The following is a 25,321-nucleotide window of genomic DNA, read 5'->3' as shown; positions in this document are numbered from 1 at the left end:
TACATTAAAACGCCAAGTTCTAACTGTGCCTTTATTTGAAGCAGTGCATATTTAGTCTGCATGGAGGAAATGATTTTCTGAAGAAAACTCCTTTGGTCTCCTCTGTGCATAATGAAATAAAACAAACACAAATTCCTTGTTATGCTGTCGACTTCAGCACAGTGTAAGATTTTCCAACACCAACGTAACAAGATTCAATGATTAAAGGCAGACTTTTTGCTGATTTTCCCTTTGGAAGAAATGCATCTACAGTCTGCACACAGCCCCCTACATTACATCTGATATTACAAATAAAATGTTTACTCATTTCACTCACTTTTAAAGGGAAAGTTTGTTTTAGTTTTAAGTGGGGTGGTATGAGGTACTTGTCAACAGTAAGAATGAGAACCCATGTAGCTCGGCCCCTCTGTTGAGAAACCACCCAGACAACCACAATGGAAGATGCAGACAGGGTCAGCTCTACCACGTAAATTAGCTATACTAATAATAACCCATGCCCACAAACCCAGAGAGCTACTGCTGTCACAAGTGGAACTTGTTAGCAACATCATATCAGGACCTTTCTGAATCAGAGAATACTTAAAGATCACATATGGCTGCAGTCTGCAGGGCCCAACATCCAGAGTTCCCTGCTGTACTGAACATCGCAGATTTTAACCGACCTTCTTCAATTTTTAGAAGTTAAATCAGAAAACCAAAAGATGAATGGACTTTTGAGTGGGTCTTTAAAGTAAGCGGTCAGCTGTCATTGTTTTTTTTGTTGCATAATCACACAACCTATGGTCTGCATGATATCTGTTAACTTATGTCAAATTGAGATGCAAAAATATGAAAAAAATCACAATATATCAGTGATTTGTAAATCATAGACCTGATTAGCTGATCAGTGTACAGCAGGCAGAGGTGTGTTGGGGTCCAAGGAAAGTGTAGAATTTCCAAAATTGTACCAAGCAATAGGAAAAAGTAGACAATATGAAGTATTAAGGGCACAGAAATAACACAACTACTTGTGCATTATTGTAGTGTATTTGTTTATATATGTAAAAATACAACATACAACATGTGGTCAATCTATCTATCTATCTATCTATCTATCTATCTATCTATCTATCTATCTATCTATCTATCTATCTATCTATCTATCTATCTATCTATCTATCTATCCATCCATCCATCCATCCATCCATCCATCCATCCATCCATCCATCCATCCATCCATCCATCCATCCATCCACCCACCCACGTACGTACGTACGTACGTACCTATCTATCTATCTATCTATCTATCTATCTATCTATCTATCTATCTATCTATCTATCTATCTATCTATCTATCTATCTATCTATCTATCTATCTATCTATCCATCCATCCATCCATCTATCCATCCATCCATCCATCCATCCATCCATCCATCTATCCACATCCATCACTCCATCACTCGCTCCATCCATCAATCTTTCCATTTTTCCATCTATCTATCTATCTATCTATCTATCTATCTATCTATCTATCTATCTATCTATCTATCTATCTATCTATCTATCTATCTATCTATCTATCTATCTATCTATCTATCTATCTATCTATCTATCTATCTATCTATCTGTCTATCTATCTATCTATCTATCTATGCATTGTTTCATCTAATCACAGTGCAGCTGTAGGAGTGTTATTAAGACTTCTAGACACGGCTGATTTGCAGTCCTTGTCCCTGTGAGGCTTTTGGGGAATGAGGCACATGATACCACACTGTGAATACGCAAAAAAAAACAACAACTTAAGCAGAGACAGAACAAGCAACCACAGAGATGTGTAAGAACTGACATTAAAGCGAATATGTAAGTATTACATCTTTGATCTGAAAGCAATAAAACAACTTTTTGATTATGCTACCCCGACATTATCAAACAGATAATTTGGTTAAAAAACGATGTATATGAAAACTGGATTTAAAGCAACAAGTAATTTTACATCTAATGAGTACAACAACTTCAAGGTGCTGGTGGCAGATTGTTTTACGCTCTACTGAAGAGTGGTAACAGGAAAGCACAAGTGACAACTCTCATTAATACTAATATAAAATCATACAGGTAGTCAAAGCGTCCTGCCAGCCTCTCTCCCTCCTCCCTTCTCACAATCAGCTCGATCAGCATAACCTGCTCCAGAGCTAGTTAACTCATGTCTCTCTGTTACTCTGCATGTAGAGAAACATAACCTCCTTAAAGGATGAGTTAAAGAAAAAATTTAAAAAACATCAGTCTGCTGATTGGTCAGCTGTAATACTGTATCAGCTGTAACCTTTCCTGTGTGTATCATCATCCTCATTGAACATATTTGACTTTCAGCTCCTGCTCTGGGCATCATCCTCATCAGCTGCTCATCTATCACAACCTTTATGTTTGGTCTACAGGTAAACACTGTCCTTCAAGGGGGTCCTCTTATGTAATTGATGTTTTCTGTGGCTCTTTCCAGCTGATGCGGTGGCTGCATTAGATCAGGGCCTTTTAGTGCCCCAGGCTGTAGGAACAATCCTTTAATTGTTCCTCTAAACAGGAAGTGAGCGGGGAGAGAAGGGTGCGGTGGGGAGGCAGTTCATCGGGTTCAGCTCGGAAAGGAGAGAGAAGGACGGAGAGAAGACAAAGAGAGGGAGAGAGAGTAAATAGGATTAAATTATAAAACTAAGAGATGGAATACAGACAGAGAGAAAGTGGAGCATGTTTAGTGGAAAAAAGAGAGAGGGAGATATAGTCCTACACTGCTGGATTATGGTTTTAAAGTCACTGTTTCTACTTTATAACTTGCTTTTGTACTGCTTTTGGGATTTAATCTACAGTGTAGTGAGCTTGTCAAAGTTTGTCTCATGTGGCGAGAAGTATCGAAACCTTTTACTCAATAACAGTAGCTGTATGAATCTATAGAAATACACAGTTTCGTATATAAGTCTTGGTACAAGGTATTACCGACCTGATGTCCTTAAAGGAACAGTTTCATATCTGTGAGGCTAGATTAAGCCGGCCATACGTTCAGCTTTGCATATAGAGTAAAAGAGACAAAAACAGTGTGTCTACCAGCAACTCAAAAGCTCAGTAATTATCACGCTTTATCTTTCTTCTTGTATTTCTACTAAAACATAAACTTTAATACTAACAGTTGAAGTTATAGGAGGGTGACGGTAAAGCATTTTCCCACAAAAGCTTTTAAAATCCTTCCATGACATTTTTACCCTCTTTGGATATGCATGAATGAAACACAAAATTTAAAGTAATAAAATGTGAGCCTTAGAGCAGCTTTTAGACTTACTTTGTCATATTAGAACCAGAGCTAGACTCACTGTTTTGTCTTGTTTATGGTGTTTGTTGCATATGCTAACCCAATTGCTGGCTGTTGGAAAAAACATACACATGTATTTATAAAAAATTGTTCTTTATGACCAGACAAGTATTTCTGATACATCATGTGATCATTTTCATGTGCAGCTGGTTGATGTGGAATAAATATTAACTAGTTTGCATGCTGTTAGGTCATTGAGCTGCAACGTGCATCCTGTGGTAGAGTTTGATCTTACTTTTTTGTGTATTAAATCTTTTTTTGTGATCAAATTTTTGTTGTATTTTTTCTTTCCATAAAATAAAAAAAAAGAAAAATAAATAAAGTATGAATAGACATATGGACATTACAAAAATAGAGTACATATTAATGTAAAATAAAATAAAATAATAGTAATAACCAGATAAATTAATATAGTAAAAAACAAAAAAACAACCCCAAATAAAACCCACCCATTCCCCGGATCCAGAACTACAAACCTCAGTTACATGTTACACCTGAAACCCACGGAGGCTTGTTAGAAGTGAATACCAAGCCTGTATAGCAGAGTCTTTAGCTCTGTGGACTCTGTCTATCGACAACTCCAAATAAACAATGTCCAAATATGTCAGAACCCATGCTCAAAAAGATAGTGAGTGTGGAGGTTTCGAACGTATGGCGACTAGTTTTTTTCCAGCCTTAAGTCCAGCCAACAATGCTTTTTTCTTGCCCAGGGTCAGGCCCAGCTTTGGGAAGTCATTCAAAAAGAAAGTAGCTGGCAAACAGACTTACAAAGATTAAAAGTAACCATCTTCTAAAACTTGGGCACTGGTGTACACTCTCAAAACATGAAAACTACCAACAACTTTGGAAGAACAGAGTACATATAGGGTCATTAATAACCTTCATCGTATGAAGCTTAGGAGTTAAACATATCCTGTGTATATAACTGAAATGTATTTGCTTGTGATCAGGATTCCTGGATGCTAATCTCACATTAATCCATACTTTATCCCACTCAAATGTAGGTTTCAGATCTGGAATATCTTTTATTTTCATGTGCAGCTGGTTGATGTGGAATAAATATAAACTATAGTTTGCATGCTGTTAGGTCGTTGAGCTGCAACATGCATCCTGTGGTAGAGTTTGATCTTACTTTTTTGTGTATTAAATCTTGACTTTCTAAGCTCCCCTTACTAGAAAAAATAATGTTGTGTAGTACAAAACTGCATAGTTAGATAGCTTTATGCCAGGAGGCTAAAGCTCGCCTCAGCTCCATCTATTTCTCTGTTGGTTGACTAAAAGTAAGGCAGAGACAGCATTTCCATGGTTGGGCCTAAAAGCCCCTCTTCAGAAGCTATAGATGATGTCACTGAGACTACACCCATGATTGATAAAGTGCACGGCCAAAGTCAGGAGTTGTTTGTTGAGTGACAAGTGATGAAAAGTCCAGTCCAACACTTCAGAGGTGAGCTTAAAGAGACACGTTTAAAAATAATGATGATCTCACTGGTTGATACATGTAAAGAATCTTAATGTGACCCAGATGTAACAGGAGTATTTCTTTGACCTAAAAACATCCTTCTTTTCAGTTTAACACTGGAGAGAAAGGTTTCTCTTTCAACTAATCTGAAAATCATCACCTGTTTTGTTGGGAATGTTTTCAGTAAAATTCCTATAGTAGTGAAGAGAAAGGAAGAAGCACACATGGTGGGAGAAGAGGAAGAAAAAGAGGAAGAGGAGGGGATGATGGCATAAATTCAAGTGGAAGAGACAGTAAAAGTGAGAGTGTTGGGTCATGACAGCTCTCTCCTCCGTTTGACCCTGAGGCCACAGGGTGACTCTTCCCGCTCCTGTTGACCTCTGACCTCATAAAATTCTAATCAGCCTGTTACACGGATTGTAAGCAGACCACACACTCAAACACACTCTAACAACATACACGCACACACACACATTTACGTATGAGTGCAGTGTAAGGGAAACTCCATATGTCGTCACTAGTTTATAAAACATCTGTGATGCCTGAAAGAAAAGTCTGGATTTCTACTTGTTACAACCAGAAACTTCACAAACATACTTTTCGGTAGTATTTATCACAGACAGCAAATGTGACAAAATGTACTTAAGAAACAAATATTTTTAAATTAAGAAACAGAATAAACTTTTTTGTCCTTGTACTTCTTTCTAAGACAATAATAGGAAGGTAGACATTTACTATATGTTTAAAATATAATTTGCAGTAACTTCCCATAGATTGATTGACTCCTGATGTCACAAGTTCTATTATGTTATGATTCCCAAGTTTGTTTACAGTAAGCTAACCACTGAAACAGAATACTGTGGTCTCAAGATTCATATGATTAGATAGTATACAGAGTTGGTATACACAACAGATTTGGTGCACTTGAAAACAGTATCTAGTCTTTTTGAGCTGTTGATGGCTGTAACAAAGATTTCAAAGATAGATAACTTCAAATCTTTGGCGACTGTTAACCAAGATTCTTCTGCTCTCATGACATAACTGCAGTAAACAAACTACACATTCATGCAATAATTTACTGCTCAGTTTTCCCTTGGTATAAACTATCTATTTATCTTGAGTCTTATGACTTTGTTCCCTCGAGGTTAAGAGCGAATCAACCCGCAAATCAACAAGCTTTTTATGTCAGATCAGAATATCATGTACTCATAATCTTGAGATAATTAAAACAAACTGCAAGCTTGGCTGTTCTTGACTTCTATTGTTTTCTTTTTTATTCATTTGTGGTTTGTTGACTTGATGAGAAGCTGCTGCTTACAACTGAATTTAGAGTTATAAACTGTTATTAACTGCATTTCTTACTGTATTCTTATGACTTGAAACCCAAATACTGCTCTAGTTATTTGCACCAGATTGTTTCGAGAGGACTTGTATCTGACCTGTGCAGCTATGAGATTTCAACCAAAGTCCTGCCCCCTGGAGGAACTGTTTGTTGCCTGGCAACATCAGCTGATTGAGCACCACATCAGGAAGCTTTGTTGCTTTCAGGGATGCAGATGACTCATGGATGACGGACCAACATGCACTCCTCTGCTCGTATTTCTGTTGAAGAGAAACTCTGGTCTGAAAAACTAAACAGGCATCTTTATGCATCCCAGCATAAGAGGCAAAATCATACTGCTCTTATTACGTCTGTCTGATTATTTTCCATTCAATCCATTTCCAACATTTTTAGAGTGAATAATACCTTAATCTAAATACAGATATTCATTAAAATATTGTCTATGATGCACTGTCAAAAATATCTGTGTCCTGTCAAAAACTGAGAGTCTGTTTCTTCAAGTATTATGTGTAATACATGATGAACTAATTACCTAACCTAAAAGAAGCACAGTAATCAGGCCGGTAGAGAATTAAGACTCCTCTCTACAGGGCCTTGAAAAAATGTTGGCTTACACAAATTGACAAACCACCACAAAATGACTCCGCAATAACCGTTCCAAGCCTCAGAGAAGCAGTTTAGGTCTGACGTACTCTAGAAAGCTTTTTTTGGAGGGGTTTGTTTTTTTCTGATTTTCCTGTTCTCCAGCCTCGTTGTAATTTACATTTTATTCATACCAAATTATTTGTTATTAATGCCATTCATATTTTGTATCAATGTGTCATAAAGGCAGGGAGGGGGATCTAAAGAAAAGATGGATAAAGGAAATATATTTATGAACAGGCTAGTGGTTTACGGTCATATTTAGATTTTAGCTGCATTCCATAAACTGTTTAGAACATAGACATAGTCTCTGTGGTGTCAAAAATCAGTTTCTGAAGCCTAGAGATTGCGATTGACAGAGTGGAAATGCTGACTCAACCTAACTTTCTGTTGACCTGACATGAACCAAAGATGTGGAGTTGAGGCGGGCCTTCAGCCTCCTCACCAACAGCTACAATGTGCCCACCTGCCAAGTCAGCCGTGCTCCCAGTTAAATCCAATTCGTAACCTTAATATCTTCAGAATTATACTTTTTACTAAAGTTCACCCCCCGTACTGTATTTGCAAACAGAAAATTAGCTAGTCAGACTAAAACCAGTTTTAAAACCAGGCTGTAAACACGTTTATTTTGGCTGTTAAGGTGGGCTTTTTAGAATGGGTGTAAGTGTCTCCATGTCTTTAGAGTCAGCGTCAAGTTTAAACTCAAGGACCTACAGTTTTTAGCACTTGCACATTGGCTTCATTTCTCATGACCGGAGGTTGGCTCTTGGTGCAAACTGAGAAAAAGTCAAACACTAAGAGTAGATGTCTCAAATGTCCTCTGTGGATATTAATTGTAAATATTCTACAAAATATATCAAACCTGCTTTTAAAGTCCCATAATTGCACAAAGTATGAGACCTGGTTTTATTTTTGTGTCCCATAGGTCAATAATACAGATTTGGTGAATTTGCTTTTTTATGCTTTTGCTCATCTAGCAGGCGTGTATGGGTTTTTCTTTCTTTGTGTGTCATTTTTCGAATGCTGTATTTTAAAAGTTCCCAAAAAGTCATGTATTTCATGTATTTTTTTGTATTAATGGCTAAAAGGACTTGCTAATTATATACACCATTTCACCCAGTTATCACTACTCAGTTGCTAAATTGACCAATCGTTGATTTAGCTGAACAGAGAGTGAGCAGCTCATATCAGCCAATGATTGCTGATCTTGCTGATGTATTGTGCCACACCAACACTATATGTTTGAGAGTTTATTTCCCTTTCTTTCAAACTTAGAATCTAAATTCTACTGAAGTGTCATTACATTTTATCAAAGTGTTGTTGTATTTTATTTCATCCCTTTTTTCTGGGACCTGAGTACCTAACTTTGATCTGGTTCATGTACTACATCCTCAACAATAAACTTTCAGGAATCTTGACATCCCGGTGGTCATTGCTAGTAAAGGCAATTTTGGCAGATAATTCAAAGCATGCACAAGAAAACAGCAGCCATGCTTCTTTCCATGTGAGGGAGAAACAAAGGAAAAAGGAGGTAAAGACAGAAAAAGGTTGTAATTTTGAGTTACGACTTTGAACTCTAAAGAACCTCATGGCCTGGTCAGTGTTTTCACTCTTGTTCCCGCCTCCCCCTTGATCTCTGACCCCTCACCTCACGACCTCACCAATGAGCCGTTTCTTAAACCCCGCCCCCTTTATGAGCATGACCGACCCTGACCTGAAGATGAACCCGACGTTGTCCTGCTCACACATACACAGTAGAATCCAAAGAGAGCAGTTAAGGCCTTCTCTCACTTTGTCAATAGGTAACACACACACACACACACACACACACACACACACACACACACACACACACACACACACACACACACACACACTGAGAGAGAGAGAGTGACTGCTCTTTCATTAGCATTGATTTCAGCCGTGGGACATGTCAATCAGTGCTTTTCTATGGAGCTCTGCAGACGTCTCTGAAAATAAAATCTATCAAACAACATCTGGTTGGATGTCTTAGGATGACACTAAAATGTTTTATGTGTTTACTGCTCAATAATCGAGTGTTCATAATGTGTTATTCCCTAATGATTAACATTGTTAGAAAGCTATTTGAATGACAAAGAAGACGGTGGAGGAAGCTGTTTTTGCAACTTTAAGATGAACATAAAAAGGCAATTTCTGATAAAATTCACAAACTTCTGTTCACTTGAAGCTGGATGTTAACACTGCAGCATGGCTGGTTGGTGATGTTCTTTCACAGTGTCACACTTTGAGGTCTTTCAGAGCAAACAGAAAAGTGAAAACGCTTTGGAGGAATTAATTGAAATTCTCCTCTCGCTTGAAAAGAGATCAACAAAAGTGAACCAAAGAATAACACCTGTAAAACAGCAAGCCTCCCCAGCAGTCAGATGGACAAAACATAAAAAATACAGGATGTCCATATAAGGCTAAAACAGTTAGTTGTACATTGTGCATTATGATGTCCCTAAAGAACTAAATCAGGAAAGAAGGTTTGACGATTTTTTGCACTTACTTTTCAGATTGATCTATAAGCACTGATATTAAACTATGTTATGGAGGCCCTTAACGTGCAGCATGCATACATTTTTTTCTCTGTTTTCCTCTATTAACCAATAAGAGGAGGCTTCAGTTGTTTACTTTTTTCAATATCTCGGCATAAAAAACCTTTTCTCATGATGACATAATAGCACCCAAAATCACTAGTTATCATAAAGAAAATGTTTGTATGTATGTCCACCTTGTGCTTCCATACTCAGTTTCTCTGTATGTTTAGTGACATCTTTTGAATCCTGGCTGAGTAGAAATATTTGAGCTGATCAATTCAATGATTTATAGGTGAGCTTAGATAAAATTAGAATGAATTAAATGTACAAAAAAATCAACTCTTATGTTCACCCTTGGCAAAATCAATGTTGTGGCTTGGTGATTTTGTTTTATCTTTGGAGCACATTTTTTGTGATTAAAAGAGTGAAAGATGCTTTAAAATGTTTTTCAACCTCTCCTCTTTATAAACAAAGGGATGAACAGAAAACGTTGGCCACTTTTTGTTGAAAAAATGTAATATTTCTTACAACTGTTGGCTTTTGTTTATAAAAAAAAACAAGGAACGTGATGTTATTCATGTCGCTTTAGTTGGTTTGGTTTAGTTGTTTTTCCTGTTTTAGCTGTGACACTTGAACTTTTACAGATTCTTATTATTATAAAGATTATTAGATACAGCAAAATTAATAATGTCATCCTTCTTAGTGTTCATCTTTCTACGAAAATTCCCTTTTTCTTTTGGTAGAATGAAAATTGAAGTTCTACATGACGTCAGAGCAGATTTGAACCAAAGATTCATCCATAACACAAATATAAAGTGTTCTTCTGTTCCTATTCAGTGGATCCAAATGTAAGGTCAGGACCCTTACAAGAGGAGTTAAGATAAGTTGAAGGAGTCTTAACGAAGGATAAACAAAAACTTACATATCCAACACTTTCAAACATATCCTCAGGCTTCTCCCTATCTTTACTTTTTTAAGAATATAAAACAAAGTATGATTTTCTTCTGAAGACTCTAAAAAAAAAGAAGAATACTAAGTCTTAGGCTGAGGTGGTCAAAACTGGTCAAGACCATACAGTTTGCGACCTATAATCAAAGGTCAAAAGTGGACGTTGTTTCATATTGTCAAAAGCCTTTAAAGGTTTTAAACCTCTGTTTTACGCTGTGTTTTTATGCAACAGGCAAGAGAGAGAAACACAAATAAAAACAACTACGAATTGAAGAGGTCATATGATGATAAACACAGAAAGAGAGCAGAAAAAAACTCACTCATACAACACTGTGTAACTTACTCCCTAAACGTCCCGCTACTCTTTTTGTCTTAAAAAAACAAATGCGGTTCCTTTTTGTTTTGTTTAAAGCCTAAAAAGTTTTGGAAACCACCGTCGTACTCTGTGTTTTGTCCTGCCGCTCCAGGCTTCATCCAGAGGAAATACAACAACTATGAATGTGAACCTTGTGCACCCTGACTTCTTTAATGATATGTCTGGGCATGCTCAAAAGAGGAGGGTGGTGTTAGATGGTTATTAATATATCAAGGATTCATCTGCGTGAAAATAGGAAAGACTTTTTGCGCTACTTTAAGGTCTCCTATCCTCGCACAACCATACAAGTAAACAAAATGAGATCAGATGTCTTGTGTGTTCAAAAAGCTGCATTAAATACTGCTCAACTCCGCTGATAAAAGCTAGCTATCAATCACAAAAAGCCTAATTCCCCAGATATAACTTCTTGGTAACACACACAGATTGAGTCACTTGCTGTTTTCAAATAAAACCTAAATTTTCCCGCCTACTTGTGAACTCTGCAAAGCTTCTACAGATGGAAAAGGCAGAAGAAAAAAATAATGAAATCACTTACAGACCGGACATGGCAGCTCTGTAAATGCAACCCTTCCTCCCTGGCTCTCTTTCTCTCTGTCATTTTCTTCATCTGTCTCCCTCTCTCTCTCCTCCTCCTCTTTTCTCCTACACTCTCCTCTCCGTGTGTCTGCGTCTCCTCGGTCACACTCGCCCCCAAGTCCTCCTCACCCTCTCTCTCTCTCTGTGCTCATTGGCCAGCAGTGAAGTGTATGATTTACTGGCTCCTTCACCTAACAGATGTTTAGGTGAACTTCAACAACACACAGAAAACACACACACACACACACACACACACACACACACACACACACACACACACGTACACACACAGTGAGTGTTGGTGTGTAGGGTTATGTCTGGTAGCCCCAGTTTGAGGGTGATGACGACAGACACGCACACAACTCCTCCAAGTGTTTACATGTGTGTCTGTGAGGTGTGTATGTGCACTGAGGTCAAAGGTTAGGTAAGCCTCTGAGTTGACAAGGCAACAGAATGTGTCAGGGTCACGACCTCACATGCACACACAGGAAAGTACACATTACTGTGAAACTCAGTTACACAGAGAGTCAGAGGAGACAGTTTAGAGTTACAGAGAGGAAAATGAAGACAGGCTGACATAATGTCTTTGCACCAATTGTATTAAAAAAAGAAAGAGGGATACTCCTCTAAGTCGCAACTCTGTCCAACTCAAGTCATTCACAGCTGCATTAGTTTACATCAGCGGCCACATGGGGACAGAAGTTCTCCAAAACAAGCTCGCAATCACAAAGCTGAAGACCAAGCGGCACCTCCAGTTTTGAAAATGAAGCCAAAGCAGGAGGAGCAAATAACTGCAGTCAAGGGCCCTAAAAGGCAGAAAATCCAGAGTAGAGCAGGAATAAACATGGAATACAAAAACATTTTGGTCATATTACTAATTTTTCTGTTTAGCACAAGTGTACAGTGGATCTGTTTTTGAATAACTCACCCATTTTAATTTAGTTAAAGATTTGACCTTGAAGTTACTTTAAGTGATCAGTGGACACCGCTGCCTGTCTGCTAGACATGGATACATTCAATTCAGTCATTGCAATTAAAATGTTAACCTTTTACTGTACTCCTTATTTATTTAGTTCCCCATTTTAGTGGTCATTGGACAGATGACCATCAAGGTGATGAATTAGAAATACAGGATAACTAGGATGTACTTGTTAGACTGGTGCAACATTTGAGTTGTGAACAAAGATTTTTTTTTTATCAGCTCACATTACTTCAAGGGGATGAAATATAAAAATGATTGAAGTTGTCTGTATAAGTTGGTTTTTTTTGTTTTGTTAGTTAACCTTGTTTTTGTTTATTTATTTGTGTCATTTGTTTTATTTATTTGGTTTTTATGGCAGTTATGTGTATAATGTTAAATGTAAATAAAATATCATACAATAGAAGTTAACATTTTATCCGTATTTGTTTGTGTTGTTGGGATTTCTAATTCCAAATTGTATTTATTCATCTAATTATTTCATTCAATTTAGTTTTATTTAACCCTCCATGTTGCAAATTGACCCTTTTTAAAGTCTATTTTAGGCAATATATGCTTTCAAAACCAGCAAAATACAGCATAAAAATCATGTGACAAGAGTTGTCATGTTAATTTATCAACATCACTTCATAAAAATAAAAATGTTAAATAAAATAAACAAAAATCAATGTCATGTAAAACTGTTGTATTTCCAATATATATTGAAACATGTTTTAACATTAATTTTATGGACTAGTGCTAGTGCTAGTGATTTAAATGGTTAGTAATGGAGATAAAAATTTGATTTAAAAAAAAAAGGGTATTGGGATTTTTTGGGGTTCTGATTCTTTTGGATAATTGAATATGCCCGGGTCAGATTGACCCAGGAACATTATTGCTGTTCCAGAGAAACGAACATAACAGGAGGTTTAATTTTATTTGTAAAGGGACCATGTACAATATTGAACATACCATTTTATGCCTTTTAACTAGAGTAAACTTAAAGTTAGTGTACACCTGCAGTCTTTTAGCAGGTCACAATTCAAACATCAAACTGAACTAACAGTGTGTCTTTCTGTGAGGTGTATGGAAAGAATTATTATTACACTGAAATGTTTGCATTACAGCAGGTACACTAACACAGATCTTTATAGTTGGTTCAGTGTTAATAAATTTTTCATTCTTTGTCCAGTACTGCATTCAGGATTGTTGTTGGCTTTTCCTCTGAGAGATTAAGTTGATGCCACTGACAGGAAGCCTGGTTATTTTTAGTTGTGCAGTACATGATGTCGGCCACCCGCCGCTCTCAAACCTTGGAAGTGTGTGAGAGTGGCGAGTTTGCAACATTCCACAAGCTCACTTGGCTTCTTTATTCTGAGAAATGAACAACTGCATTCAGCCACCCCCACAAACAGAATCTCATTCTGTGGAAAATACAAGGGTAAATGTGTTGGCTGCAGCTCTCCAAGCAAGCAGAAGAGCCATAGAGTGTATAAAAGATTAATATGGTCTCATGGAGAGGTTTCTAAAGAGTTGTTATGGAGGCCAAAGATGGCTGCGGCCATATTGGAAATGCTGTCTCTTAACTAACTTTCGGTCATCATAGAATCCGACAAAGAGGTGGAGTTGAGGTGAGCTGAATGTGTCTTGTCAAACAGCTACAACTAAAATTTGGTCATAACTCTTGGATATAATATAATCAAAACAGATGTTTGAAAATGTAACTCCTGTAAAGTTTGTACCAACAAAGAAACAAGCTACTGAGACAAACAAATTTTTTTAACCAGGTTTAACTGAAAAAAATGTGATTTTAACATTGAACCTAATGGAGATTCCCTTGCTTTTCAAACCAGCCTCAAGTGGACACTTTGGGAACTGCATTTTTTATCATCTCACCGTTGGCTTCTTTATTCAACCCAGAAGGTTGTGCAATACATCGTTTAAGTTAAACACCTAAAAGCTGGGGGTGTCATTGGCCTAGTGGTCGAAGCGCACCTCATGGACAGTTATAGCGTGGAAGAGGTCGCAGGTTCGATTCCAGCCGCAACCATCAACTGCATGTCCTCCCCCACTCTCTACTCCCCACATTTCCTGTCTCTCTTCAGCTGTCCTGTCCATTAAAGGCGAAAATGCCCCAAAAATATAACTTAAAAAAAAAAAACCTAATAGCTGGTGCTCAGAACAAGAACAACAAATGGTGTAGAAGAAGATGACTGTTGATGTAAACAACAGGTTTTTAGATATTCAGGATGATCAGATTTACAGATTTTTAACGAGGATATAATATTTAAACGTGACAATACAGTTTGCCATTCAAAGAAAAAGTGCTTTAAATTGTCCTATTTGAAGTTCTTCTGCTTAGATGTCTTGTATGTCATATTTCATTCGTCCCTGATCGGATTTTGTAAAAGATAGTTCATGCACTTCATATAGTGTGGCTACATTTATGCAAAATGTGTGACCTGGCAAATCAAATCAGCAGGGAATGAGGTCAAGGTAGTGCTTATTTCTAAAGGGAGATATAAAGTTCACCCTCTAACACACGCAGTACACTTTACCCACTCTCAGTGTTTGTTTTCTTGGCTGTAACTTTAGACGTGAAGTCAGAAGATGCCAGATTTTTTGTTATCCAAAATGGAGAACACTTTGCAGAGTTACCATGTTTCCTTCTGCAGACTGCAGTGAGATGTGATGTTGATGGGGGTGTGAACAGCTGGCTGCAGTTCAACTGACTGACAGAGGAAGCACACATACACAAACAGACACACACACATACACAGAAAGCTGGAACTGCTTAACCTCTGTCTCCATCAGTGATTTCACCTCAATCTCTCTCTTTCTGCACACAGCCACACTCTTTTTCTAAAACTTTCTGTCTCCTCTTTCTCTCACTTTGTCATAACGTCTTTGTTTCTTGCATAATATCTCAGTGTAGCCTTTTTTCCTTTTCTCGCCTATCTTTTATTTTCATGCTGCTTGCATTACTTTTACTTTTACATTATTTACCTGGCTTTCCTGCTCCATCTTTTCATCTTTTTGTCTTCCATCCATTGTGCCTTTCTTTCTGGTTTCCTTTCCCTTAATTCATTGTCCTTTATTCTACTGGAACAGTTTCCCTCCTCTTCACTTCACTTGAGTATTTCCTCTTTCCAATGTCAATAGCACTTTACACAAGCTTGGGAACTTCTTACAATGGAGCCATTTGACCTGCTTGCCTGGCTTCTATCCATCATTGATCAGTTTTGCTTCACCTGTTCTCGTCATACACTCTTTTACATAAAGTCTTTTTCTGTTATGCTGATTTTACTTTGAGTAAGTGAGATTTTGTCCTCTTAAAGCTGCTGTTGGTAGGAAGGGTGTAAGAAATGTTACTTTTTTCTGCTGGGTTAGAGAAAAGGTCATAATACCCATCAGTACTCATCGGTAAGTAGAGTAATTTGAGACTATTGCGACATCTCTGCATTTTCCAATGCCTTTGTATTAATCAATGTTATTATTCCCCTCGTTCCCGTTATGACGGACCAATCATAGCTAATCTCCAATCCTCTGTCCTGATTGGTTAAGGGGTGGCCCCTACTACGTCTTCTGATTAATTATGAGTCCGGCACTATCATGACTGCACACGCCGATCTGTGTTGGAGGGCTAAGTGGAAATCTGGTTGGGAGGGATAGTGTTGATATTTGAAGTCCCTCTCTCTGAACAGATGTTTACTCTGTGATTACCAACAGCAGCTTTAAGCACTTAGTAACTATGCTTTCAAAAGTATGTTAAAATTAAAGTTGATCATATTTTTTCTAATTCTACTTCAGTAAACTTCAGAGAGACATATAATACTTTTTCTAGCATTTACTGAACAAATGTATGTAAAGTGGGGTCAAGGCTTTGAGAAAATCAGGCTGATTATCTCTGATTCCCCCCTTCTGGCAAAAAAAGAAGCAAACTCACGATTTTTTAACGGCCCTAAAGATGATCTTGCAAAGTTTCCTATGAAGTCGCGTGGAAAGAGAAACAATAGCCAGCAGGAAGCAAGCCAACTCAAGAGGAAACACAACAAACGCAGCCATGTCGATGATAGTGAACACAAAGAGTACATTAATGGTGCATTTCCACCAAGTGGTGTGGCTCGGTTCAGTATGGTTTGGTATGGTGAACCTTAATCTTGCTTGCGTTCCCACAGCTGACTGTATCCTTGGACGCTTACACAAGAAGCCTGTTGGCAGCTTGCTGGATCCGAACAGTTTGTTGTTCATTTTGCTGTGCTTGATAAATGATAAATTAATAGACTGTTCATTCTGCCAGTGTGAGTAGCGAGTCTCAAGTGTATCTCATGCAGCGAAATTCAAGAATATACTGAACTTTCATTGGAAAATAGTTGTCATGAAATACGTTGGCTACAAGTAAGCTGTTATCTATTAAATAAGATCAGGTTACAGGAAATATTTGGTGTTGTGCAATCTCCCTCTCCATTTGCATCCATCTCCATGCCCCTCTCTCAGCTCAGCAAGTGTCTGTGTTTAGCACACATGTTTTAACAAGATCATTCCCTGAAGAACAACCCTGATACCTGTATTACACCCAGCCATACCAAACCAAACCACTTGGTTGGAACTAGGGTTGCAAAATTTCAGGAATTTTCAAAGTTGGAAACTTTCCATGGGAATTAACAGGAATAAACCAGGAATTTACTAAATTGAAGGTTGACTCTTAATAGGGAACTTAAATATAGTTTAGCAAAACAACCAGATTTCATGCAAGTTCAGTTGAATATCTATGCTAATCCTCAATCACATACACATAGCACACTGCTTACTGCAGGGCTATTGAGACCACACCCCCTACATGCACTGTGCAGTCCTCCATCACATGCACAGATGATTTCTAGAATCCTGCAGAGGCTTGAGAAGCTTGAGGAAAGATGCTTTTTTATTTGCATGTTGGATGGGAATTTTTTGGGAGGGAGAGGGGCTCTTTGTTGGGATTGCATTTTCCTAATTTTTTGGATGGGTTAGGTCGGGGGGGGGGGGGGTTGAACATTTAACTCAACATTCATGTTAGTGTTCTTCAATGAGAGAATTGATTGTTCAATAAAAAAATGTAACACTTGATGAAATTCCACTTGCAAATAAATCTGATTTAATTGTATTATTTTGGATGGATGTCTGCTGTAACAAAACAAATATTAATGCTTGGATATGATACCTTTCCATTAAATTACCCTCAATTCCCAGTTAATTCCCATGGAAAGTTTCCAATTTGGAATATTTCCAAAATTACCCAGCTTAACCTCCCATTCAAATTTACCGGAAACTTTCCACCCCTTTGCAACCCTAGTTTAGATGAATGTTAGAAGTCTAAATTATTATAGAAGTTACAGAAAAACAAAATAGTCTTGGCTTCTTTCATCGCACTCATTTAAAATCAAAATCACCAAGGGCTTTGGAGTGGGTAAAAAGTCAGTAGGTGAGAAGACAGTTTTAGCAGGAAGGCACATGCCCAATGCATACTATCTGAAAACACTTAATGTTCTCTACTTGTGAAACAAAAAAAAACACAAGTTGCTCTTTCAGTACTTGTGGAGAGATAATTGAGGTTTGTGCCCATCAAACACAGACTGCAACAGAGTGAGTTCAAACACACCAAGGAAGAAGCTGCAGGAAAGCGAGGTTGCTGTCTGCTCAGCATCTCTCTCACGCACTCCTGCTTTACTTCACACACTTTCACATCTCTGTGTGTTTTCAGCCAGCGCTGTCTGTCAATCAACCTGTGAATTACTTTCTCTCTTCCTCTTATGACCACACACACATCCTGTCCCACAATCATTTTATCTACCACTTTAAACTTCCCTTCATACACACTGTCTTGCATTTGCAGTTAGTCACACATACTTTCTCTCTTTAGGTCTAAGCACACCTGCACAGTATGTTCTCTGGTCTTTGTAGTATGTTTTCTATATCAATATTTTATAGGTAAATGAATGCGAAAGGGTTTTGTACTTCACATAGAGTCATATGTTATTTTAACCTCCTAAGGTCAGCAAAGTAATCTATAAACACAGCACTGAGATAAAATCACAACTTAAGTTGAAGCGTTGAGAATGTTAGCTGCCTTTTAGAGGCACTTCAGACATTTGGGATCATTAGAATTCACACTGAATTTATATTACTGGCCAGTCTGTACATGCAAGTTTTGTTTTCTTCTTTTTATGCTCTGTTTTTGGTCCCCACCAGCTCCTCAGACAAAAATCGAATGGTTAAGCTGCTAAATGCTGGACTAAGTTCAAAAATGTATTTCTAAATTTGCCACTGACTGATGTTTAGAGGTAGGTAAGCAAGACACATTAGGTTTTTAGATGACTTATTGTCAGCCAAATATAACCAAAAACAATGAGATATGCGAGCTGTGGGGTTGAAGTTGTAAACATAAACATATCAACTGGTTAAACTACTGTAAAGATATGAAAGTGGACAGCACAGTGAAGTAGTAACTCACTCTGGTCCTCAACATGTCATGCTAATGTACAATTACTGAAGTCAAGTCAATACTGGGATTGTAATGTCAGTCTTGAGTAATAAATCCCAAAATACTGACATTCTTTTTGGCCCAAGGCTTTTTTTAAAGAGTTTTAGTTTCATGTCAGAACCGCAAAAATGTCAAACTCAGCCTTTGATACAGTAACGTGCATTTTATTTGAATGCAAATCTCACTTATTATTCTGTGATTTACAGAAATATTAGTGAAGACGTGCCCTCAACTGTAGCCATAAACTTGATTTGTCGGTTGAAACAGAAGAAACAAGTAATGCCTGCTTCGATGGAAACAGATCAAAGAGGCAGAGTCTAATCATCAACAATCTCTCACACAATAAAGCACCACGAATTCAACCCAGCAGCTGTTTCCACTGCAGTAAAAATGTCCATGAAAGCCTCTGAACTCATATGATCGGGTTCTAGGGGACAAAAAAAAGGTCAGGAACCCTCCGTTTTATTGCGGTGTCATAGCAGTAAAATGAAAACCTTGGTTCAAAGCATATTCAAATCAAACAAAAAAGCTAGAATATTGAAAAATGGTGCATGACAAGGATTTGCAGCCTCTGAAGGGCAAAGCGCCCTTTTCTCTTTCAATGTCACATCACTGTTGAGTGTTGAGTCACTGCAAGAAGCAAACTGAGTTGAAAAGCTCAGTCCTTCTTTCAGCAGAAACACAGTGCGTCTGTTTGGAAGGGAAGTCCACTCCCTGCCAGTGTAAACAAATACGGTTTTACAGACTAAAGAAGGGCAGGAGGACTACAAAATAAAAGAGTGTGATGAATGCTGAGAAATAAATAAATATAATTCAATTTTCAGCGGTTTGGTTCTGTTGAGAAAGTATTTACAGTTTGACATTAAACAGACAAAATGTCCTCCGTAATGTAATAAAATCTGTGCTTAAATGGCTCTCACAATAGCTAAATCAGTCAAAGCCGAGATAATCTTCAGATTATCCTTGAATTCCTTTATGGAATTTATATGTTTTAGTTTAGATTTTTAGTTTAGTTTATTTATTATTCATAGTGTCATGCACCGAAAAGGTGCCCAGCCCATATGGACTTACAAGACACTACAAAAACCAAACAAAATAGGAGCAACAACATAAGAAAAAGAAAAAAGAATAAAGAGGTATGTAAGTAAGTAAGTAAGTAAGTAAGTAAGTAAGTAAGTAAGTAAGTAAGTAAGCAAGCAAGCAAGTAAGTAAGTAAGTAAGTAAGTAAGTAAGTAAGTAAGTATGTTAGTAAGTATGTAAGTAAGTAAGTAAGTAAGTAAGTAAGTAAGTAAGTAAGTAAGTAAGTAAGTAAGTATGTAAGTAAGTAAGTAAGTAAGTAAGTAAGTAAGTAAGTAAGCAAGTAAGTAAGTAAGTAAGTAAGTAAGTAAGTAAGCAAGTAAGTAAGTAAGTAAGTATGTAAGTATGTAAGTAAGTAAGTAAGTAAGTAAGTAAGTAAGTAAGTAAGTAAGTAAAAAAAAAAATCTAAGCATCACTTACAAAGCTGTAACCAAAACTGCTCCAGTTTACCTGGAACCCCTCATCCAGGTCTACAGCCCTTCTCGCCTGCTACGCTCAGCCTCAGAAAAGCGCCTACTTGTTGCCTTCTTGTTCTCGTATGTACGTCACTTTGGATAAAAGCATCTGCTAAATGACATTGTAACATTGTAATATTGTAACAATGTAAGTTAGTAAGTAAGTAAGTAAATAAAGTTTTGAGCTAGCTAGCTTTCCCACAATTGCACCATTAACAGTGTTTGCTGCACTTGTGTTTGGTGTGATGCTGCTTCCTATGCTTAAAAGTCACTCCGGGAACAATGCTACTTAAAGTTTTAGTAGTATGTTTTCCATAGCCTCAATCTGATTCTATAAACACCTTCTGTTGGCGGGCAAGAGGATTTATCAAAAACTTGTTGAATATAATTTAAGAGCTTTTGAAATGATGAAGTCCTGCAGTCCCCAGTCAACCCCAATGAGGTAAAATTGGTTATTAGGGAGTGGAGAATATGTGTAGCATACATTTTTGAAATATAAGTTCTGATTTTATAACTTTGGACAACAAAGCAGGGTATGGGGGTGCTGATAGTAACTTTCCCTCCTAGATGAAGGATCTATCAGAGCCTACAGGTGGATGTTTGGATAGAGGCAGGGCTTCTGAAAATCTGTATGATCCACAGCAGCCGTCGGTGAAATGATAGCTCTGAGGCAAACAGTATAGCAGCAAAAACATAAGGTCACAACCATGATGAAAGGAAGATGTATGTTATAGTGAGAGGAGCATGTCATGTGAGTAAAGCAGCTACTCAAACTGGCTTCACTCCAGCTTTAAAAATAGAAAAATAATCTGCAGTAGTTCATTTTTATGACCACTCTCTCCTTTTATTGGAGTAAGATGAACATTGAACAAAATAAAAACAGTATAAATCAATTAAGTGAGCCTAAAACATGACATTTTATTATGGCCCATTATTGCCCATCACTTAGCAGGAAGCTGTTTCCTTGAAGGGTTTCCACATATTTGATGTCTAAGCACCGCACAGAGCAAAACCACATCTGTGTCCTGCTGTCATTGTGATACTTTCCTTTACAAAGCACCCTCAAATAATTCACATTTTTAGAAATGTGCAAGTGTATGCTGCAGTAAAAGAAATATCCCCAAAAATTAAAAGAATGTAATCCGTGGGTGCAGCACAAAGTAAAAACTGTATTTCATCTTTTCAAACTGGCCCTGTTTATGTAGATTGCGGTGCTAACTTGAAGTGTTTTCTTCTGACAGGACTCCAAAAGAAAAGAAAAACCTTTTTGATACTGAAGCTGTAAAATTCACACAGACAGAGACTTGTTTCTCTCCCACCTCCATCTTCCAGCGGCTCAGCCATTCTTCTCTCTGTCTCCTGCTGATGTAATATGGATCTCCAGCCTGGAAAGTCACTCTGGGGACCGGCCTCCTCCGCAGCCTCCCGGTCTCACCCTTTTGTGTCTGCACACACACATGCACACACAAAAAAAGACTGTTATACACCATCTCTTAAATCTGCTTCCAATATGAATGTTTTTCATTCATTTTGTATGTAAAAAAAAAAAAACAGTTTCTGGGTTTCTTACCTCTCTGGGGGAGTCGCAGTTTCTGTCGTCTGGCTTGTCTGCAGGAGAAGAAAAGTTACAGCAAATGGTCCATTTGTAAAGAGTTAACAAGAGCTTTAATGAGGAGTGAAAGTCATGGTTTTCATCACTTAACCCAGGCATTCATATTCAAAGATTAAATGCCCTTAAACACTGAAACCTGGAAGTCATTTCAATTTTAAAATAGCAGATAAATGAACACAAGAAGAAATTGTGGGAGAACAATATTTTGGATTAGTAATTGGTGTACCTATTCAATCCCCTAAAGCATCTTAGAAATAATATGGTTAGCTTTTGTGTATTAGCAAATTAAAAAAGTCTAATTTATACATTTTACATCGTTACATATGACAAAGTCATAGAAAGAATGATATGACTTTGTATCAAATCTATACCCTTATTCTTCACGGTTTGCTTGAGTTTCCGACGCCCGCGCTTCTTGCGAGGGGAGGGGGAGGGCTCCGGCTCCTCAGGCGGGGTTGGGGGGGCGTTTACACAGGGGTCAGAGGTCGCCATCTCCTGGGAAACAGACGGAGCACAGTCTAGGTCTGAGAAAAACTGCTGCTGGCCCTTGTCTGGACTATCAAAGGACTCCACAGACTTAATAACTATAAACATACACACATGTACAGGTCTGAGATGCACACACACACATATAACTTAGGTGTACACACACAATCAAGGAGCTACTGCAATACACGCACATACCTATTAGTCTGCCCTTGTTAGTACAATACAGAGCAGGTACGTTCAGGAGAGTGTGTCTGCAATGGATCAGTGCAATAAACACCCCCTGCTCCCATTAACACACACACAAACACACACACTTGAGACATGAGAGGGGATTACTGTTGATGCTGTTAACAGTTTGTATGATTAATGCATGTTAAATTATGCAAACCTCTCATTAAATAAGAATTAAATTACATTAAAAATATCTGAAGAAACTCAAATGAAGACTTATCTAGTAAAAATTGCAGTGTGTGATTTGTTTAATTACACACACAATCACTCAGTCCTGTTTTCATTCGGCGGTGTATCCGTTATTCGCACTTGTGCTAATGAAGCTTAACTCCGATCATGTGTTCTGAAAGGCCGTCAGGACTTCCATTTATGCTTGTCGTAACCAGGCGAACAGATTTTATAGATGGGTCGTTAAAAAGCGGAGAGCAGGGGTGAATGTCGAGCTCAAAGGGGACGCTAAAGCTAGCTTGCGCTAACAAGCCCACAAAGGCTGTAATGAGCAGGTGAGAAGGACTGTAAAAGGGAGAGAACACTAAAGGTGACAAAAAGGGCCGTGAGGCAAACTTAACTACACCAGCACACACTTTAAACCCGGGGTGCTCTGACAGGAGCAAAGTTGTAAAGGTGTAAAGGTGGATTTCAGGGGGGTTTAAGCAGGTCCAGTGGCTTTTTAAATGATGTGGTTTGATGGACTATATTGACATAATGGTTCCATTTATGAAGAGAAAAATATATACTGAGTAAATGTGCACTTGATATTTAGTTAAGATGTACAGATTATGAAAATCTGGGCAAATACTGGTATCAATACCGATACCAATATGTACCTAAAAAAGTAACAATTCAGCAAATTTCATATTGCAATACAGACGTTTTTAGCATTGCTTATTTGTAATCATCCCTTTTCATTTTTGGTAAATGAGCTATGAGGTTATTTTACCTCCAGTGTTTCCTTATTAAGATATCATGGCAGCGTTTCCTCAGTTTGTCAGCAGCTCCTTTTGTTTTTATATCATGTTCTTAACTTTGTATATGGATTGTGGGATGGGTTTGGGGGTGGGGGTTGGGTTGGGGTGGAGGGATTGGCGGTCTTTTTTGTGTAATTTTTAACCCTCCTGTTATGTTTTAAAGTCTATTTTAGGCAATATATGCCTTCCAAACCAGCCAAATGCAGCATAAAAATCTGGGCAGCATGTGACAGAAAAGATGTCGTGTTAATTTAACAACATCACTTCATAAAAAAAAAATAATTCCAAAATGTAAAATAAAATAAACAAAATTCTATGTCATGTAAAACTATTGTATTTATATTAAGGGCTTTCTAATGTACATCAAAAAGAGTTTTAAAATGAATTTAAATGAAAAACTGGATTACAGGACATTGTTTTAAAGTTGGCTGCAGAAAATGCCTTGGGAACTCCATACAGTTTGTTTTACCATCAGGAACAGTATTACATACCAGTCTTACTGATATAAACTTTGCAATTATTAACAGAAAAAATGCATTTGTGAAAAGCAACATATTTTGTACAAAACACTGCATAAACTGCTGAAATGACAAAAGTGATTAAAATGATAAAATAAGAAATGCATTTTTGTTTATAGCATTCAAGCAACCCTATAAACTGCAGCAAAGGTAAAGACGGCAAAATAAATCAAATCAACCACTTGTCTTTAGTGGTTGAAATCAGTGTAAAACTCGCTATGTAAAAATCAAGCAGGTGCTTCATAAAAATTATAAATTGTGGTAAATTAATATCTGCAGTAAATTAGCTGAAATAAATCTTAAACTTTGCGCAAAAAAACATAAAACAAACAAGCAAAATCATGGTGGAACAAAACAAGATTATAGCGATATGTGGTTTTAATATTAAATTACAATGAGCGCACTGGCGTCTATCTGGTGCACCGTAACGTGCCACTGATGCGAACACACGGCAAAAAGAAATTAAAGCTGCATTGAGCAATTATTTTAACATTAGGAGGCATAAAGACCGGTATCAAATTAGCTCCTACAGCTAACTTTTAAGCAAACAACTGACTACTTACACATTCAGCAGACACACAGGAATCTGGACTTGCAGTCATCTTTTTGGTCACATGTTGAAAGTAAATCCAATTCAGCTCTGGTTTGGTCGACAGACTTCTGAGAGAAAAATTTCTGCATGTCTTTGGTTTGGTTTGACGTTCGTCAGACACTTCGCCTCTCCGCCATTCTGCGCTACAAAGGAAGTGTGTAAGCAGCTTGTGTGAGCTGGTTGTACACTTCCTCAGATGAGAGCAGGTGCATTTGTTGGGTTTCGTTTAGGCCAGTGAAGCAAAACTATGACTAAAAACCGTGTCAAGTTGCAGGCCACACATGTGGTTCACCTTATGGGAACGATTTGATGCAACTTTGAAAGATATTGCTTAATGCAGCTTTAAAGTAAGAGAACTCAACCTGGATTTGGACTAACACACGTCCTCTGTGCAGAAAGTTAAGATATTTTCAGGCACAATAGACACATGAAAGTTATCTTAAATATGTTTAAACTCTCTCACACAGAGTCTCTCACATTTACACACTATTGGTTTAAGTTGTTTGTTACTTTTTCAAACAACACCACACTGACCTGCACTTCTTCTCTGAGTATCTATGCTTGATCTTGAGTTTCCGACAGCTTGGAAAGTACCAGACTTTACTGACTTAAACCTGGGTGGAGTGTGCAACCTAACGAACCGACCAAGGACAGTTTTTAGGTTG

At 37.7% G+C, this 25,321-nt stretch overlaps 1 protein-coding gene across 10 annotated transcripts in view; it reads right to left on the bottom strand.

Annotated features, from left to right (window-relative positions):
* The window catches only part of LOC117823967 (DNA (cytosine-5)-methyltransferase 3A-like), an 86,183-nt gene that overhangs the window by 22,255 nt on the left and 38,607 nt on the right, over positions 1–25,321 (bottom strand). For 5 of the 10 annotated variants that reach the window (XM_034699266.1, XM_034699264.1, XM_034699265.1 and 2 more), the window contains 3 exons: positions 22,230–22,353; positions 21,817–21,854; positions 21,566–21,691 (listed from right to left, as the gene is read on the bottom strand). The exons of 4 other annotated variants lie outside the window; for them this stretch is intronic. In XM_034699266.1, the coding sequence (XP_034555157.1) occupies positions 21,566–21,691; positions 21,817–21,854; positions 22,230–22,353 (288 nt within the window). Of the gene's footprint in view, positions 1–21,565; positions 21,692–21,816; positions 21,855–22,229; positions 22,354–24,627; positions 24,977–25,321 lie in introns of those variants that run through there. One more of the 10 variants, XM_034699268.1, reaches the window with a different exon arrangement.

Source organism: Notolabrus celidotus, chromosome 13, assembly GCF_009762535.1.
Source record: "Notolabrus celidotus isolate fNotCel1 chromosome 13, fNotCel1.pri, whole genome shotgun sequence".
Classification (NCBI taxonomy): Eukaryota; Metazoa; Chordata; class Actinopteri; order Labriformes; family Labridae; genus Notolabrus; species Notolabrus celidotus.
Note: the sequence above shows the minus strand (reverse complement) of the source record. Positions and strands in the feature narration are given on the sequence as shown.